The sequence below is a fragment of the Mus caroli genome, unplaced genomic scaffold, assembly GCF_900094665.2.
Source record: "Mus caroli unplaced genomic scaffold, CAROLI_EIJ_v1.1 scaffold_13545_1, whole genome shotgun sequence".
Lineage (NCBI taxonomy): Eukaryota > Metazoa > Chordata > Mammalia > Rodentia > Muridae > Mus > Mus caroli.
Genome location: NW_018389162.1, coordinates 19,023 through 34,858, shown reverse-complemented (window position 1 = coordinate 34,858; position 15,836 = coordinate 19,023). Strand labels below are relative to the sequence as shown.

Sequence of the window (15,836 nt, the reverse complement as noted above, 5' to 3'; positions counted from 1 at the left end):
AGCCCTCTGTTCCCAAGAACAAATGAGACTTGATCAGATTTTTGCCTTGACTCCTTTCTTTTTCTCTCCTGTCCCTTCCATTCTTACTCCATCCATCCAAACCCTTGCTGTTTAGTCCTGCAGTTCAGGGAAAAGGAAACTTCAGTTGAGAAAATATCTCCATTAGATTGTCTTGTCTAATAGGCAAAAGAACATTGAGTATTTTCTTGAGTGATGATTTACTATTGCAAGTGCCATTCCTGAACAGCTGAAATAAGGAATCAGTCTGCATAAGATAGTAACAATATTCCTTCATGACCTCTTCTTCAGCACCTGCCTCCAAGTTCATGTTTGATTCCCTGTCCTGAATCCCACTCATAGTACACTCTAAAATATAAGATGAAATAAACTCTTTCTTCTACAAATAAAAAAAAGAAGGTTATTTGAGTGTATCTTTTTTTTTCAGGAATATAAATCACTGAGACAGGTAGTAGCCCCTCACAGGGAATATTAATAATATTGGTTTGACTACAGGAAGTAAATCATTCTGTGTAAAAATGAAACAAACCCATGTAGCAAACAAGGACACATGACACCATTGACTGTTTATGTGGGGATACACATGTTTGTTCAAGTTCAACCTCAGCATTTCATATTAAGAGGCTCAAAATATCGTACATCCATCTAGATGGTGTTCTGTAAGAGCAGCAATCCATTGGTATGCAGTGTGTCTCAGACACTGTGTACATACCCAGGTGTTGATTGGTGTCTATGACAAACTGTGTGAGTCTATGGCTGTTGGGATGGTTAATAAGCTTAGGCCAGGAAATAGCAATATTGTAGATCTGGCCTTGTTGGAGTAGGTGTGTCACTGTGAGTGTGGAATTGAATAAACTAGCCCTAGCTGCCAAGACATGAATCTCAGAAGAAACTTTGAAATTTGGACTTTTAACATTTGTTCAGATTACTATAGATTATGGGGACTTGGGAAGTTGGAATAAATATACTTTTTATTATGCTATGTTTAGGTATTGTCACCATACATTCATATATTTAGACAAGCCTATGAGGGCCAGGGAGTGGAATGTGATGGTTTATATATGCTTATCCCAAGGAGTGGCACTATTGCAAGTGTGGATTTGTTGAAGTAGGTATATCACTGTGGGTGTGGACTTTAATACCCCAGCCTTAGCTGCCTGGAAGTGAGTATACAGCTAGCAGCCTTCAAATAAAGATGTAGACTCTCAGCTGTGCTGCACCATGCCTTCCTGGATGCTGCCATGCTCTGGGTGATAATGGATGAAATCTCTGAACTGTGAGCCAGCCACAATTGAATGTTGTCCTTTCTAAGACTTGCATTGTTCATGGTATCTGTGCACAGTAGTAAAATGCTAACTAACACAACTGTCAATCTCAGTTACTCTCTTTGGTTCAGCAATTCTTGGAACTCTATTTCCATTAAGAACAAATGGAACATTTTCCCTTTAGGCAGCACTGTGCAACAATAGTAAGCAGAGCAGTGTGTGGAGGTTACCAGGAGTTTGAAAGAATGTACACAGACAATGTGATGCCATATGCACCATGGAATACTATGCAACTATTAAATACAAAGACATTAATTTAAAGGCAAATGGATAGAACTTGAGAATAACATCCTGAGTGAAGTAACCAAGTCCCAAAATGGCATGAATGGTATGTACTCACTTATAAGTGGATATTAGCCATAAAATACGAGATACAAACACTACACTACACTACACTACACTACACTACACTACACTACACTACACTACACTACACTACACAAACCCAAAGAAGATAAACAAGTTGGAAAGCCAAGGGAGTATGCTTGAATCTCACATAAAAGGGGGAAAAGTAGTTGTAGGAGGCAGATAGAGGGAGGAGAGGGTAGGAGAGGTGATGTGGGAGAAAACGGAGGGATTCAGGATCAGGTGTGGGGAGGGATGGGAGAGATGATCAGCTAACCATGAGAATGAATGGAAATCTGTAACAGGCAGTGGTGGGGAGTTGTGGGTATCTCAATACACAAATGCCCCTGCCCTGCTATAGCATAAGAGAAGGGGTCACTCATTCATCACAGCCAGGCTGACTGGGAGACTGGTCTTTGAGCTGACTGGGTTGAAGGCCTCACATTGATACTCTCCAGCATCCTCCTTCCTCACAGTATGTATCCTGAGTTGGCACTTTGATGGGGACAGGGTCATCCTCTCTGTGAGCTGCAGACTCTGATTGTTGAAGAGCCAACGGATGGAGATCCTGGTGTTGTCTGAGAAGCAAGTGAAGACCACTGAGCTCTGTAGTCTAACTTTGCTGTCCGTGACTCTCATAACAGGCTGTGTTGCAAGCTCTGCAATGGAATAGAGGAGGGGACCAAATGACATTAATCTTTCAGAAAGCTCAACCTGCCCCTCTATATCTCACACATAATAAATCTTCTAGGGAGGAGAAATTGGAGCTGTGACTACACTCATATCTTGTGCTTTGTATGTGCAACCCATGGGCTGTGTGACACTGATTCAGCCACTGAAGTTGATGTGCCTCAGTTTCCCTGTATTAGGGCAACTGTGCATGATCATTGCACTGCCTATGAGTTAAAATTAGTTGTGAGCAATGTTCTCACCTGGGGATAGGGGAGCTGCTCAGATCAGCAGCATCTGTTCCAGGCTGGATCCTGAGAATAAGGAGGTGTCTGGAGAACTGTCACCTCTGTCCCCTCCCTTGGGGATATTATTTTCATCTGATGCACCTAAGTCCATCAGAGCTGTTGGCTTCTGTTATGGCACCTGTCTATGGAAACTCAGAAGAAGGAGGTGCACAGGTGACCTATATGACTGAAGTTGTCATGGTAAGAAACAGATAATCCTACACCCTGTGGGACATGGACACTCAGCCAAGCTTTGTTCCCTGTCAGCTCTGACAGGAAGTCCATTGCTAGCCCTGAGGAGAAGCTCTCTGAGGACAACTAGAGTTGAGTCTGGATCCTTGGCTTCCTGATGCTCCTCTTACTGATTCAGTAGTGACCTGGACCATGGAAGGAGGGGGAACAGAGACTGAAATGGAAGATAGAATTGAAAGAGACAAATCCATCAAAATTGAGAGTTTTGTCTTTTGTGAAAAGATGAGGTCCTGTGACCAGAGAATCTTAAATCCATCACTCAGCAGAGTTGGGTGGGAGTGTCTGCACAAGTCAGAGGGAGTGAAGAAATGACCTCCATGCCCTCGGTGGACCTAACTGTGTTTTACTTCCTCTTTGGGGAAATCTATGCTCATGTGTCTTCACCCTCACTTTCCTCACAAGCCTGTTCTTACTCAGAAGAAGTGTGGTGCAGGCAAATTTCTCTGACTTCTTCCTCTAGTTACCCCAGATTTTTAACTCCCAACCTCCATTCTGGTCCAGCTAGCACCTGACATCCCTTCCAGATGCACTTCCTGGTCTGATATCCAGCCCATTGCACCTAGAGCCTTGTTAGAAAAAAATCTAATTTTATATTTTGAGAAGGTCCAGTGCCTGAACAGGCTTGGATGCCTGTGGGTAGATAGGCAAAAATCAAAAGATCTTGCATGTCCAGGTACCATATTTGGACCTACTGACACTGGTTAAACCTCCAGCAAACATTACCACATGGATGAGTATGGAGTGGGCAAGAGTATGGGTGTGTACAGGTGCTGGTGTACACCATCTTTTGTGTATGCCTATGGACAGATCACAGTACCAAGATGGAGGTCGGAGGTCAACTTGAGGGATCCTTTCTCATTCTTTCACCTTAGGAGATTCCAACAAGTCTCTGAGCTCCCCTCCTCCCACAGTCAAGCACTGTTCTCCTCACCAGTGAGAAGGAGCCACTACCACAGGGTGCAAGCATTGCAGAAAAGTACACAGTGGGCCACCATGATTGCAGCAACCTGCTCTGCCCTTCCTCTGTGGAGAACAGCATTTGCTCTAGCACTGCCCACAAGCTCTGCAGTCTTCCTCCCTCTGAGCACAGCCTCTGCCCAGGCTGGAGCCCTTCCCAGGGTGATACTGACTACTGTCAGGGATGGGGACAAACCAAGGCTGATCATTATCTCTGCACCCTGGGGCAGTAACAGCTCACCACAGGACTGTCCTTTCTGTGTTCTCCCAAAGTGCCATTTATGACACAGGATCATAAGCTTCCATTTGTTCTCAGTGCTAAGGTGGGATCCCCTTACTTCAGGAAGGTGACAGAGATGCCTGTGCTGACTGGGAAGGAACGTGCTGATTTATGTACAGGAAAGGGACAGACCCATGCTCGCTGGAGTCACCAATCAGGGTACAATGTCATGAGACCCAGAAGCAAGTGTGTGGGGACTTTTATGTGGGCATGAAACAGTAGGTCACCTAGAACCTAGAGAAAGAACAGTGGTCCCATAAACTTGGGGAGAGTTTCAGAGGGACTCTCAGCATGCTCTGCTAGCTGACCCTCACCTAGGGTCTGCCCATGCCCTTCCTGGGAGGCAGCTGTGTTCTGTCTAGGCAATTCCTTATGGGATATACCAGGAAGAGCTTAGAATCTGGTAACACAGGATCCTTTGACAGAGAAATGTGCTTAGTAGGTCTGAAAGACTGACCAAGAGTACCAAGGTCTGTAGGGTCAGGGATGAAGCCAGGCTACACCCTAAATGCATGGTTCCTGGAATTAATTTTCTGAGCTTCCTGCCATTCTGAACATGGAAAAAGCCTCAGGAGACTGGACAGACTCTGAAGTCTTGGGCTGAGTTACTTCACCATCTACTGAGGAACAACGTATTGCACCTCATCCTGGATGCTCTCAAGTTAGAAACTCTGAACATTTTTGCTTGTAGGAGAGAATTCCAGGAAGTGGACATCAGAGGACTAACACTTGCTAAAAGGACCTGTGTCCTTTGACCATCATTTGGAGAAGCAGACCTTGCTGTGAAGTGTCATAAGTCCATCCAAACAGCTAGATAATGTCCTGGGGACCCAGATTATTCCAGCTATGCATTCCTGGCCAAGTCTCTGAAGATATCCAGAGTAACTATCATAACTGTGGCTCTTATGGCAGTGCACTGGGTGGTGACACGTGCCATGACAGTCTTTTACCATGTCAGCTCTTACAAGAATCCAAAGCCAAGCAAAGACAAAAACATTTCCCAGTGTCACTTGGAGCTTAACGACCACAGAGATTTTCAGCCATGGCCTCCTGGTACACTCTGTGGATACTCCATGGCTTCCTCAGCTAGGGCTAATCTGACCCCCACAGAGTCTATATTATGGCCATGGGCATGGTAAGATGCCCAATGGTCAGGGATGAGTCTGATATTCTTGGACTAAGTTTACCCAGCACAGGATATGTAACTCTGCGTGAATAGACAGTTGACAGGTTCTGATCTAATGCTGTTGGTCCACCCCATGTGTGCCCTTCAGTATGTGCCCAAATGTCAATGTGTGGACACAATGCAGTGAGGGAGAAAGCAAGGAAAACCCACTCTTTAAAGATCAATTATTAAGTATAATAAGCCACACCCAGCAGTGGGAAGCCATAGAGAGTCACTTACTGTGGACGTTGACTTGGACATGTGCTCTTACAACTCTCACATTGCTGTCTATTGTTATTAGTGTGTACAAGCCAGAGTCTTTCTCTGAGACATCCTGGAGCAGCAGGGATCCATTGGTGTACACTGTCTCTCTTCTGCTGTGTGCACGGCCGCTGCTGATGGACTTCGTCACTATACTATATTCTGCAATTTTAAAGCTGTGAGTGTTATGCACACCTTTGTACCAGGAAAAGGTTTGCAGATCTTCTGGCAGATTATGGACCTGGAGAAGAACACTTCCCCCTTCAACAGCATACTGTGGCACTGGATCGATGCTGAGTTGGGCAGAGTCAAGAGTATCACAGCACAAGGAAGGGGAGGCTGGAAAGGAAAGGAGAAAAATCATCACATGGGATCATTGTGCTAGGTGGAAAAATGATGGCCTGCATCCTAAGCAGATGAATTCTTCATTCAGCATAGACAGGTATGTGAGGATGTGTCTATCCCACCTGGTGGAAGTCAGCAACATGGCCTACATTCCCTCAGTGACATTGAATCTGTCATTCCCTCTGTATGGAGTTCTCTCCTCTGTGTCTCCATGGCTGCCCCCTCACTGCCCTGGGTCAGACACTGCACACACTCATGCACACTGGGCTTTGAGATGATGCCTCCCTCTGACCTTGGTCTCTGCACACCCTGCATATTCACTTCCTGACTTTTCTCATTTCCTTTATATCTGCACTCAGCTTCTGACCTCACTTTCTACATGTTCTTCCTGCTCTGCCTGCAGCCCCCAGGACTAGGGTTGGGTGAGGGTTTGGAGCAGGGTGCTCTTCTTATCAGACCCAGGATTATGCTGCCAGGCTTTGTCAACTTGACACAAGTCAGAGTCATTTGAAACGGGGAGCCTCAACTGAAAATACAAATACCAGAATGGCTGCTGGGCAGGTCTATAGCACATCTTTAAACTGGTGATTGACGTGGGAGGGACCGGTCCACTGTGTGCATTTCCACTCCTGAGCTCATGGTCCCATGTGCTATAAAACCAGGATGAGCAAGGTGTGAGGAGACAGGCAGGAAGCAGAACCCTTCCATTCTGCCTACAACTATGCTGTGTTGGTTTGATTTTTGGTTTTTTTTTTCTGGTTTTTTTTTTCCTATTTAAAGAAACTCTACTGTTTAGTGATAATAAATACACAGAATGGATCTAGAGAGCCAAAAACCATTGTTCATTGTCTACACAGAGCAGGAGTTAAGTGTCAAGTCCTGGAAAAATGGAACCCAGGACATTTTTAATCAAGCCTGGAACAGACAACCGGGGGCCACAGCTTCCCGGTTTTCACCATTTTGTATGGACTCCACACTTTCCTTGTGTGCATTACAAGAGTCTCAACAGACAGAGCAGTCTGGCATCTTAGGTCGTCTGAGATACAAGAGGGAATCAGAAGACATAGTCTGACCCATGGACATTTCTCTTCTATATGTGTGTCCTGCATACAGTGGTCAAAACCCAATGTGGGGATAGAGTGCAGAGAGGAGGTATTCACATGCCAGGAGTGACAGTGCTCTGGTAGAAGCCCCACAATCACAGAGAATCACTTACTGTCCACCTGAAGGTAAATGTGTGCTAATTTCATTTTCCGATATCTATTCCGAGTTCGTAGGGTATAGAATCCTGTGTCTTTCCAGGTGACATTCTGGAGCAGCAGGGATCCATTGCTGTACACTGTCTCTCTACCACTGTGAGCAGGACCTGGCTCACTTGAATTCTTGGCTGTTCTGTATCGAGCAATCTCAACCTTGTTAAATACAATCAGTCCTTTGTACCAGAATAGCGATTGAAGATGCTCTGGAAGATTGTGAACAAGTAGAAGAACGCTTCCCCCTGCAGCAACGCTGGGTGGCACTGATTCAATAGTGAGCTTGGCAGGGAAGGAAGGGTGTCCACAGATGAAAGTAGAGGCTAGAAGAGAAGAGAGATCCATCAATATTAGGACTTTTGTGTTTGACTACAGGGGTGCCCTGTGTCCTGAGCAGCTGTGTCTATTGCTCGGCTGAGATGTGTGGGTGAGTGTCTCCCTGCTATACTTGGTGGAGTTCACCACATTACCTTCATGCTCTCCATGTCCCTTGCTTGTAATTTCCTCTCTATGGTGCTCTCTCTTCGGGTGTGTACACAGCCCTGCCTCACTGTCTTGAGATCCCTGATCCCACTCAGTGTAGATGGTGTTAGTGTGCTTCCTCCTGACCCCTTCCACAGCACGCCTGTCTTTACTCTCTGAAGCTTTTGTTGTGTTTCTGTTTCTTTAATGGTTCCCCCCAACATATGATTCCCCTTCTAGCTTTCTTCACTGGTCTGTCTTGCTGTCCACTAGGGCTAGAGAATTGTAAGACCTGGTAGTGTTCTTATATTTTTTAAACAAATGTTGCCTAAAAACAGATCAGACAGCTATGGGGAACCAAGGAATAATGGAATGAATAAATGATGTCTCAGGACCATGCCTGCTCATAGTCACATTCATATATTTGCAGTACAGTGGTCAATAATTCCATTGCCTTTGATTTTTTATTACACTTTGTGTGTGTGTGTGTGTGTGTGTGTGTGTGTGTGTGTGTGTGTGTGTCCCTGCTCACAAGCTCACACCTTTCTGTAAAAGTGTTTCTCATTGTGTGTTGGTGAGAGGAGGACACAATTCCTTGTGTGTGTGTGTGTGTGTCCCTGCTCACAAGCTCACACCTTTCTGTAAAAGTGTTTCTCATTGTGTGTTGGTGAGAGGAGGACACAATTCCTAGGTGGAGTTCAGGAAACAACTTGTGTTCACTGCTTCTAAGGCTGCCAGACAATGAAGTAAAGGCCCATATTCACTGAGCTATGTCACTGATCAACTGGAGCTTGGTTTCTTATTTGGGACTTCAAAGCTAAGAACATCAGTTTTGAGAACACTGTGCTCATGCTGATTAACTGTGGGGGAGAACACTCTCCCCCTCCCCTACTTCTTCACTAAGAGCCTCCTGCTGCTGCTGCTGCTGAGCCTCTGTTCCACTGTGGCTTCCCTCCTACAAACCCTGAGACTCCTCTCAGGTGAATGAGCTCCTTAGGAGACTCCAGAGAATAGAAGAGTCCTCTCCTCTCACAGTCTGTAAATGTGGGCTCCTCACCCATGATCAGGAGGGGCTGACAGGTGGTAAAACCTTTGCAAAGAATACACAGGGGGGCTCCCTGGACACTGGCCTGATCTGTTCTCTGTTTGTAGCAAATCTGGTCTAGCCCACCTCACTCTTGCTATGGCCTCAGCCTCCTCCCCAGACAGAAGCATCTTACAGAGGACCATAGGCTGTAGGTTGCTCTGTGTTCTCTGCACTATACACTCTCAGGATGACCAATGTACCCTCTCCTCTTGGCTCTTTCTGTTTCATCCCTCCATATTACACAGTGACAAACAACCTTCTGAGTATCGCTGGGCCCTGAAACAACAGCACCTCACCCAGGGGTGGCCCTCAGTAGTATTCTCTTCCTGGGTCAGTCAGCAACAAAGAGGAAGCCTCTGCACTCTCTGTGACAGAAACCCAGCTGGGCACCCAGTCTGCCCTGTGTTCTCATTGCTCTGGAAAAATGGAATTTGCTCTCAGGAGGAAGGTGACAGATGTGTGTGAGGGATCCAAAGGAACCAGATCCATGGTGACTGGGGAAGGGGACAGATCATTCTCACTGCAGGCAACAGTCAGGATTCTGAGAAAGAAGAAAGACCCAGGAGCAGATGGGTCAGGAGCCCACAGCCTGAGTGTATGGGAGGAGGTGACCTGGGTCTTAGAAGGACTACTCTAGGCTTCATCATCCCATGCATGGTTTCAAGATGGTGCTCATACTTCCTCTTCCTGATGAGCTGTGAGGTAGGTCCGCCCATGTGCACCCTGGCCTTTCTGAGATGCCTTGAACCTCTGTATAGGTGATTCCCCTGGGACACCCTTACTCCCCAGAGAAAATGCATGTCTGGAATATGAACATTATCCCCTGGCAGGGTAGTAGACACAGGAAGCAGCTAAGAGGTCTGAGGAGACTATGACAGTGACCTGCTGGTCTACAAGGAAGAGATAAAAGCCATGATAAAAGGAAAGGTCCTGATCCAGGCATATTGGTTTATTAGTATTCCTTGAGTGTCAACAGGCTATGCCTGTTCTTCACTGTGGTAACTGCAGTCTGGAGAACTGTCCACAATAGTACAGCCTGTTGTATTTGCTTATAGGAGAGACTATACTGGCCTCAAGGGAAAAGACCTTTTCAGTTTGACCTGTGTAGTCTCTCCTTCACTGATGGAACCCTGACCTTCTTGGAAGTCTCATAAACCCATTAGGACAATTGGTTAATGGCCTGGGAATCTTCCCTGATGTGGTCTCCCTCTGGGTCACTAGGATGACCAGAAGACATAGCCTGATCATGACTCTCATGGCTGTACACAGTTTGGTTCCACATGGAGCAAGACATTGACTACAACAAGCACTCTTCTCTGCAGACAGAAAGTCAAGATTCAACCCTAGCACAAAGCTCCTCAGGGCCCACAGGAGGTGAGGCTGGAACAGAAGAGTAGAGCCAGGGGTTTCTGGTACTCAGCTCTGTAATATGCCCATGGCTTCCACATGCCCTTCTTTCATTCCTCAAGGACTTTCTCGAGGAAGGTTTCCTATGAAGGACCTCAAGATCCAGACAGAGGCTGATGGCTTTGGCTGACTTGCCCACCCCGCATCCAGGTTTCTCCAAGGTGAAATCAAATGAGGGATTCTGCACACTTGACATTGTTCTTCACCAGGTGTGTCCTACACTAAATGCTCAAGCCCCAACATGGAGACACAATGCAGACGGAAAGGAGACACAGGCCAGGCCTGATACTTCTATTTGCCTAGTGGAAGAACCCAACCCAGCACCCAGAGTTCACAAAGAATTACTTACAGTACACATGAAGAAATGTGGATGTATTTGATACCAGTTCTCCATTTTTACTTATGGTACGAAGAGTGTAATATCCTGTGTCCTCCTGGGTGACATTTTGGATCCACAGAGACCCATTTCTATGCAATGTCTCTCTACCGCTGTGCTCAGGCCCAGTCACACTTACATTATATTGCAGTGAATACAGTGCAATTCCAAGTTTCAAATTTAGCAACCCTCTGTACCAGACAAGGGCTAGAAGATTCTCTGGCAGATTGTAAACATGTAGAAGAACATTTTCTCCTTCAACCACTTGGAGTGGTAAAGAATGGATGATGACTCTGGCACTGGTGGGCAGGAGCCAGTAGGTTAAGATGGAGGCTAGAGGGAGGAGAAATAAGTCACTAATCATGAGTATGTGTGAGCATCCCTCAGCTTATGCCTATGGGTAGTGGTATGCCCATAATAGAGATGTGCAGCATAACCTCCATGCCCTCAGAGGGTATCATTTCTTCTCTGTGAAATCCTCTACTCAGTTGTCCCCATATCACTCTTCATCTAAAGAGTGTCTGCTGTGATGATAACGAGCTCTCTTTCATCCTCCTCTGCTTCCTCCTATCCCTCCTCCTCCTCCTCTCCTACACACAATCCTCACTTTCTGGATTGTTTTTTGTTCTAGTTACAGTTCTATTAAACCATTGAATTTATCCTCTGGTGTGCCCTTCCCCCCAGCCTTGATCTGGCTGATTCAGACCTTGTGTTTTTCACAGTCAGCTAGCCCACCTAGGGTGGAGTATTCCAAACTAGGTAAAAATCTATTGTCCTGCCACATCTGCTCCTTCTTCTAAGAAGCCACTACCTGCTGAGAGGCTGAACCTGTTTTTCTGATGAGATCTTGACAAAGCAACAAGATAGTAGGGGATGGGTCCTCTCCCCCTTATAAGATCAGACTCATAAGTAAACATTGGGCCTTGATCAGAGAACTTTGTCTTGGATCGTTAGTTCTCTCTCTGTCCATCCCATACAGCCCCAGCTTTCCTTTCGAGAACTCAATTCATGTAGCTGCTGGAGGCTATACTCTAGATATTGTGACTTCTGGATCACTAGAAAAGGCTTTGTGGTGTGGATACTTTGATCCTTCTTAGAAGGGGGAACCGAATAACCATGGAAGGAGTTACAGAGACAAAGTTTGGAGCAGATACTGAAGGAATGACCATCCAGAGATTGTTCCACCTGGAGATCCATCCAATATACAACAACAAACCCAGACACTATGATGGATGCCATCAAGACCTTGATGACAGGAGCCTGATATAGCTGTCTCCTGAAAGTCTCTGCCAGTGCATGACAAATACAGAAGTGGATTCTCACAGCCATCCATTGGATGGAGCACAGGGTCCCCAATGAAGGAGCTAGAGAAAGTACCCAAGGAGCAGAAGGGGTTTACAGCTCCATAGGAGGAACAACAATAGGAACTAACCAGTGCCCCCAGAACTTCCTGGGACTAAACTACCAAGCAAAGAAAACACATGGTGGGACTCATGGCTCTAGCTGAATATGTAGCAGAGGATAGCCTAGTTGGTCATCAATGGAAGGAGAGGAACTTGGTCCTGAGAAGGTTCTATTCCCAAGAATATGGGAATGCCAAGTACAGGAAGCAGTAGAGGGTGGGTTGGGGAGCAGAGGTAAGGGAAAGGGGGTAGGGAGTTTTCCCAGGGGAAACCTGGAAAGGGGATGACATTTGAAATGTAAATAAAGAAAATGTCTAATAAAAAAGTTTTTTGGTTTTTTTTTAAAAGGCTTTGTGAGAACAGTGATTAGAATTATCTTTTTGGAATATTCAGTTCCTTAAAAGATCTCAGAAAATAATGGAGGTAAAAAGGAAGGGGAAAAAAAAACAAAGGAAACAGAAACAGGAAGGAAGGAAAGAAGGAAGGAAGGAAGGAAGGAAGGAAGGAAGGAAGGAAGGGAGGGAGGGAGGGAGGGAGGGAGGAAGGATATCTCCATGGATTTATCTACATAGTGCCCAGGTTTGTTGCAAATGGCAATCATTGCATTCAAGTGTGATTTATATTTCTGTACTGTATATGTGGGTTTGGGAAGGCACATGTCTCAGTGTGCACATTGCAGGTACATGACACACATGTGTATAGAGGGCAGAGAAGACCCTGTAGTACCCTGTATCTCCATCTACCCTATGAGAGCTGAGGAATGAATTCAGACTGGCATGTCTCCACACACTGAGCCATCTCATTGCCCCTCCCAGGTTTAATTTCTATTTGGAAAATCAGCATGTCAGGGTTGGGAACAAGGGCTTCAGATCATGGCAGCCAATGTGACTGATTTTGAACAAGGCACCTAAGGATTATCCTCCCCTCATCAGCTCCTGTCTGCTCAGAGCTTCCTGCTGCTGAGCCTCTGTCCCTCAATGTACCTTCTGCACTGCAACTACAGACACCTAAGTCTTCTCTAAACATCTCCTCTACAGAAGATTTTGGGCTTCTGAGTTTCCCTTCCCATACAATCAGATAGTTGAAACACTTACCTGTGAGCAGGACCCTCTGCCAGGAGGTACACACTTTGCTGAAAAGTTCAAAGGACACCACCATATTTAGTCTCCCTGTACTGTCCTTTCACAGAAAAGACCTTCAGCTCCTGCAAGGCACCTGGTCTCTGCTTTCCTTCTTTCTTCTAAGTGGAATTTTCTCTCAGTCAGGAGCACTTCCAAGAATCCTACAGGCTATGGGATTTGTGTCCAAGGCACTGCTCAGTCACTTCCACTCTCAGTGCTACCCCACATCTTTCTCACATTTTCTCTCTTTATGTCTTCTCCAACAAGACCTTGAGTAACAAGGCTGATAAGCATCAACATGCCCTCAGAGAACAACAACTCATCCAAGGGCTGACATCTGCTGACTCCTGGACATGTGTCTGTCAGCATCAAAGAGGGAGCCTTCATCTTTCCTATGTGTCCCTGTGACACACAGACCCAGCTGAGCACCCAGTCTTCCCTGTGTCCTCAGTGCTCTGGGAAGGTGGGATTTCCCAACAGGATGGTGACACATATTACTGTGAGTGTTGGAAGAAACCAGAGTTGTGTGACAACTGAGGATGAAGATAAACCCTTTATTACTAATGTCACCAGTTAAGTTCCTAACCCAAGACTGAGTTCCTGAAGCAGCTGTGTGATGAGATTTATGTTCTTGGTGTTGGGGAAGAGGTGACCTGTATGTCCCGGAAAGGACTGTGGGCTCTTCTTCCTACTGACTGCTTCAGGTAATCTTCCAGAATTATGGGTTGGTTGAACTGTTTGTTGGCTGAGCCCAACTGCTCTCTGGTCTTCCTGGGTCACCTATGCCCTTTGTCTGGGTGATTCTGCAGCAAAAGTCCTGATTTCCCCTTGGGAGATGCCAGGAGGGAGGGGAATTTCAGGATGCCGGGGGGGGGGGGAGTGCATAGACACAGGAAACAGAGCAGGGTCTAGGGAGAGAGATCAAGGTTAGTGGGAATAGGAATGGAAAGCAGACTCCTAGACAAGGTCAAAGCGCAAGGAAACAATTGAGAATTGGATGTGGAACCTGATACCTCAGAATAGTTTTCTGGGAGAACTGAAGGCCCATTTCCAGAGCTAGATCAGAGAGGTAAACACCACAATATGACCTACCCTGGTCCCTTCAGCAAGGTGGGATGCAGGGACCATCATCTTGCTCATATGCTTTGCAGATCTCATGATTCCATCTAGGGTGGGATGAGTCTAGGCAGGCTTCCGTATTCTCCCTGGGAAACCCAAGACTAAAGTTGGATGAAGTGGTGTGCCTCCAGAGAATAGGTCCTTTCAGGAAGAGCTTTGTATCCAAAAATGTAAGTGGAAAAGCAAGGTTCATTTCTCTTCAGACTCAAGCGAGAGGACAGTAATGGAAATGGGGTGCAGCTGTACTCACTGGCCCATGTCTAGGGTCTCAATCCCTCCTTCTCCTGGCCCAATGGATACTGAGGGACCCCTACTGAGGACATGGAACAGAACAGTGATACAAATGGAAGTGCCAACTGCCCTTCCCTGTACAGTGATCTAGGTCTCTTTCTCTCACTGTGATTAACAGACTGTGAACAGAAGCAGTTCAGGAGAGCAGAGCATACATTTCCTGTCCAGGTCTGGGACATAGTGTGTAACCTTCCCCCACAGCCTGAAAAGAGGCTGAGCAGGCTTGACTTGTTGTCACTAGGAGATCACCTGGGGTGGAGCCTGCCACCCTATTGTTCTACCACTGCCGCTGCTGCTACCTGCCACCTAGCTGTTCCTGAGCCTACACGTGGTCACCTGCAGCTGGACTCCAAGGATGATTCGGCAGGAATGGGCCCCCCTTTTTATAAGTGTGTGTTCCCCAATATTGAACTTGAACCTTGATCAGACTATTGTCTTGGTTCCATCCTTTCTCTTGTTGCCTAGATTCCCTCTTTTCTTCCAGATTCCAAGGCGCCTTCCAGGCTTGAACCTGGACATGTGAGATGCTGGCCAGCCTCAACAATAGTGTAGTTCTGAAGGAAGTCAAGGCAGAAAACATGCTGCTTGCTGGCTCATTCTCTGGCTTATGCTTAGCTAGCTCTCTTATGCAACCAAGGACCATCTGCCTATGCATGGTGCTGCCCACAGTGCCCTGGGCTTCCTGCATCAGTTAAGACAATTGCTCTCAGACATGTCTACAGCCAGAGCAGATAAGGAGATTATTCAGTGTAGAATTATCCCCCAGGTGACTTCTGGCTGTGTCAAGGTGACAGTTAAAACTAACAAGGACACTGTATTAAACTGTCAAGTCCTTCTCCAAAGGGAGACACCACAGGAAGTTTCCCATTCTACAAATGAGTGTCCTTCTCTCTCCATTCAGACATCATATGTGCTGATGTCCACAGCCCCACACAGCTGAACACTCAGAGCCAGGACACCAGTCAAGGTTATCCACATTTGGTTTACTCTTCAAAGGTCACATAATCTGAGCTCAGGGATGCTCTGGTTAACACTGGTGACATTCTTAATAGTAAGCAAAAAGGCATAAATATCATCCTGACAAGGGACAGGCCTCCAAGGCACATTCATCCCCTGTCTCTTCTGACTCCACTGAACTCAGAGCAGAAGCCAATCACCAGCTGAAACAAGAAAAGAGCTGGGAAAATTTGAGGTAAAAACCTTGAGAATGATTCCAAGTTCTGAGTGATCCTCCAGGTCATGGGATTATGGAAGCAAATGGACAGACAGGAAAGCATGAGCAGAGGACAGAAAGAAAATTCACATGATGTTAAGCTTACCTTTCCCCCTGGAATTTTCCACTTACCTGAAGAAAATCTCTCTCTCTCTCTCTCTCTCTCTCTCTCTCTCTCTCTCTCTCTCTCTCTCTCTCTC

At 46.2% G+C, this 15,836-nt stretch overlaps 1 protein-coding gene across 2 annotated transcripts; it reads right to left on the bottom strand.

Moving 5' to 3' along the window:
* Positions 1-577: 577 nt before the first annotated feature.
* Positions 578-13,230, bottom strand: LOC110287973 (pregnancy-specific glycoprotein 22-like). Of its 2 annotated transcripts, XM_021154445.1 has the most exons (5): positions 12,987-13,230; positions 10,463-10,822; positions 7,121-7,480; positions 5,539-5,898; positions 578-2,347 (listed from the first exon to the last, which is right to left on the bottom strand). In XM_021154445.1, exons 1-5 carry the CDS (start codon positions 13,048-13,050, stop codon positions 2,064-2,066), a joined length of 1,428 nt encoding a protein of 475 aa, XP_021010104.1. In that variant the 5' UTR covers positions 13,051-13,230; the 3' UTR covers positions 578-2,063. The 2 variants fall into 2 exon arrangements, with proteins under 2 accessions (XP_021010104.1, XP_021010105.1); XM_021154446.1 differs by lacking the exons at positions 578-2,347; positions 10,463-10,822 and having other exon boundaries at positions 5,531-5,898; positions 12,987-13,050.
* Positions 13,231-15,836: the final 2,606 nt, after the last annotated feature.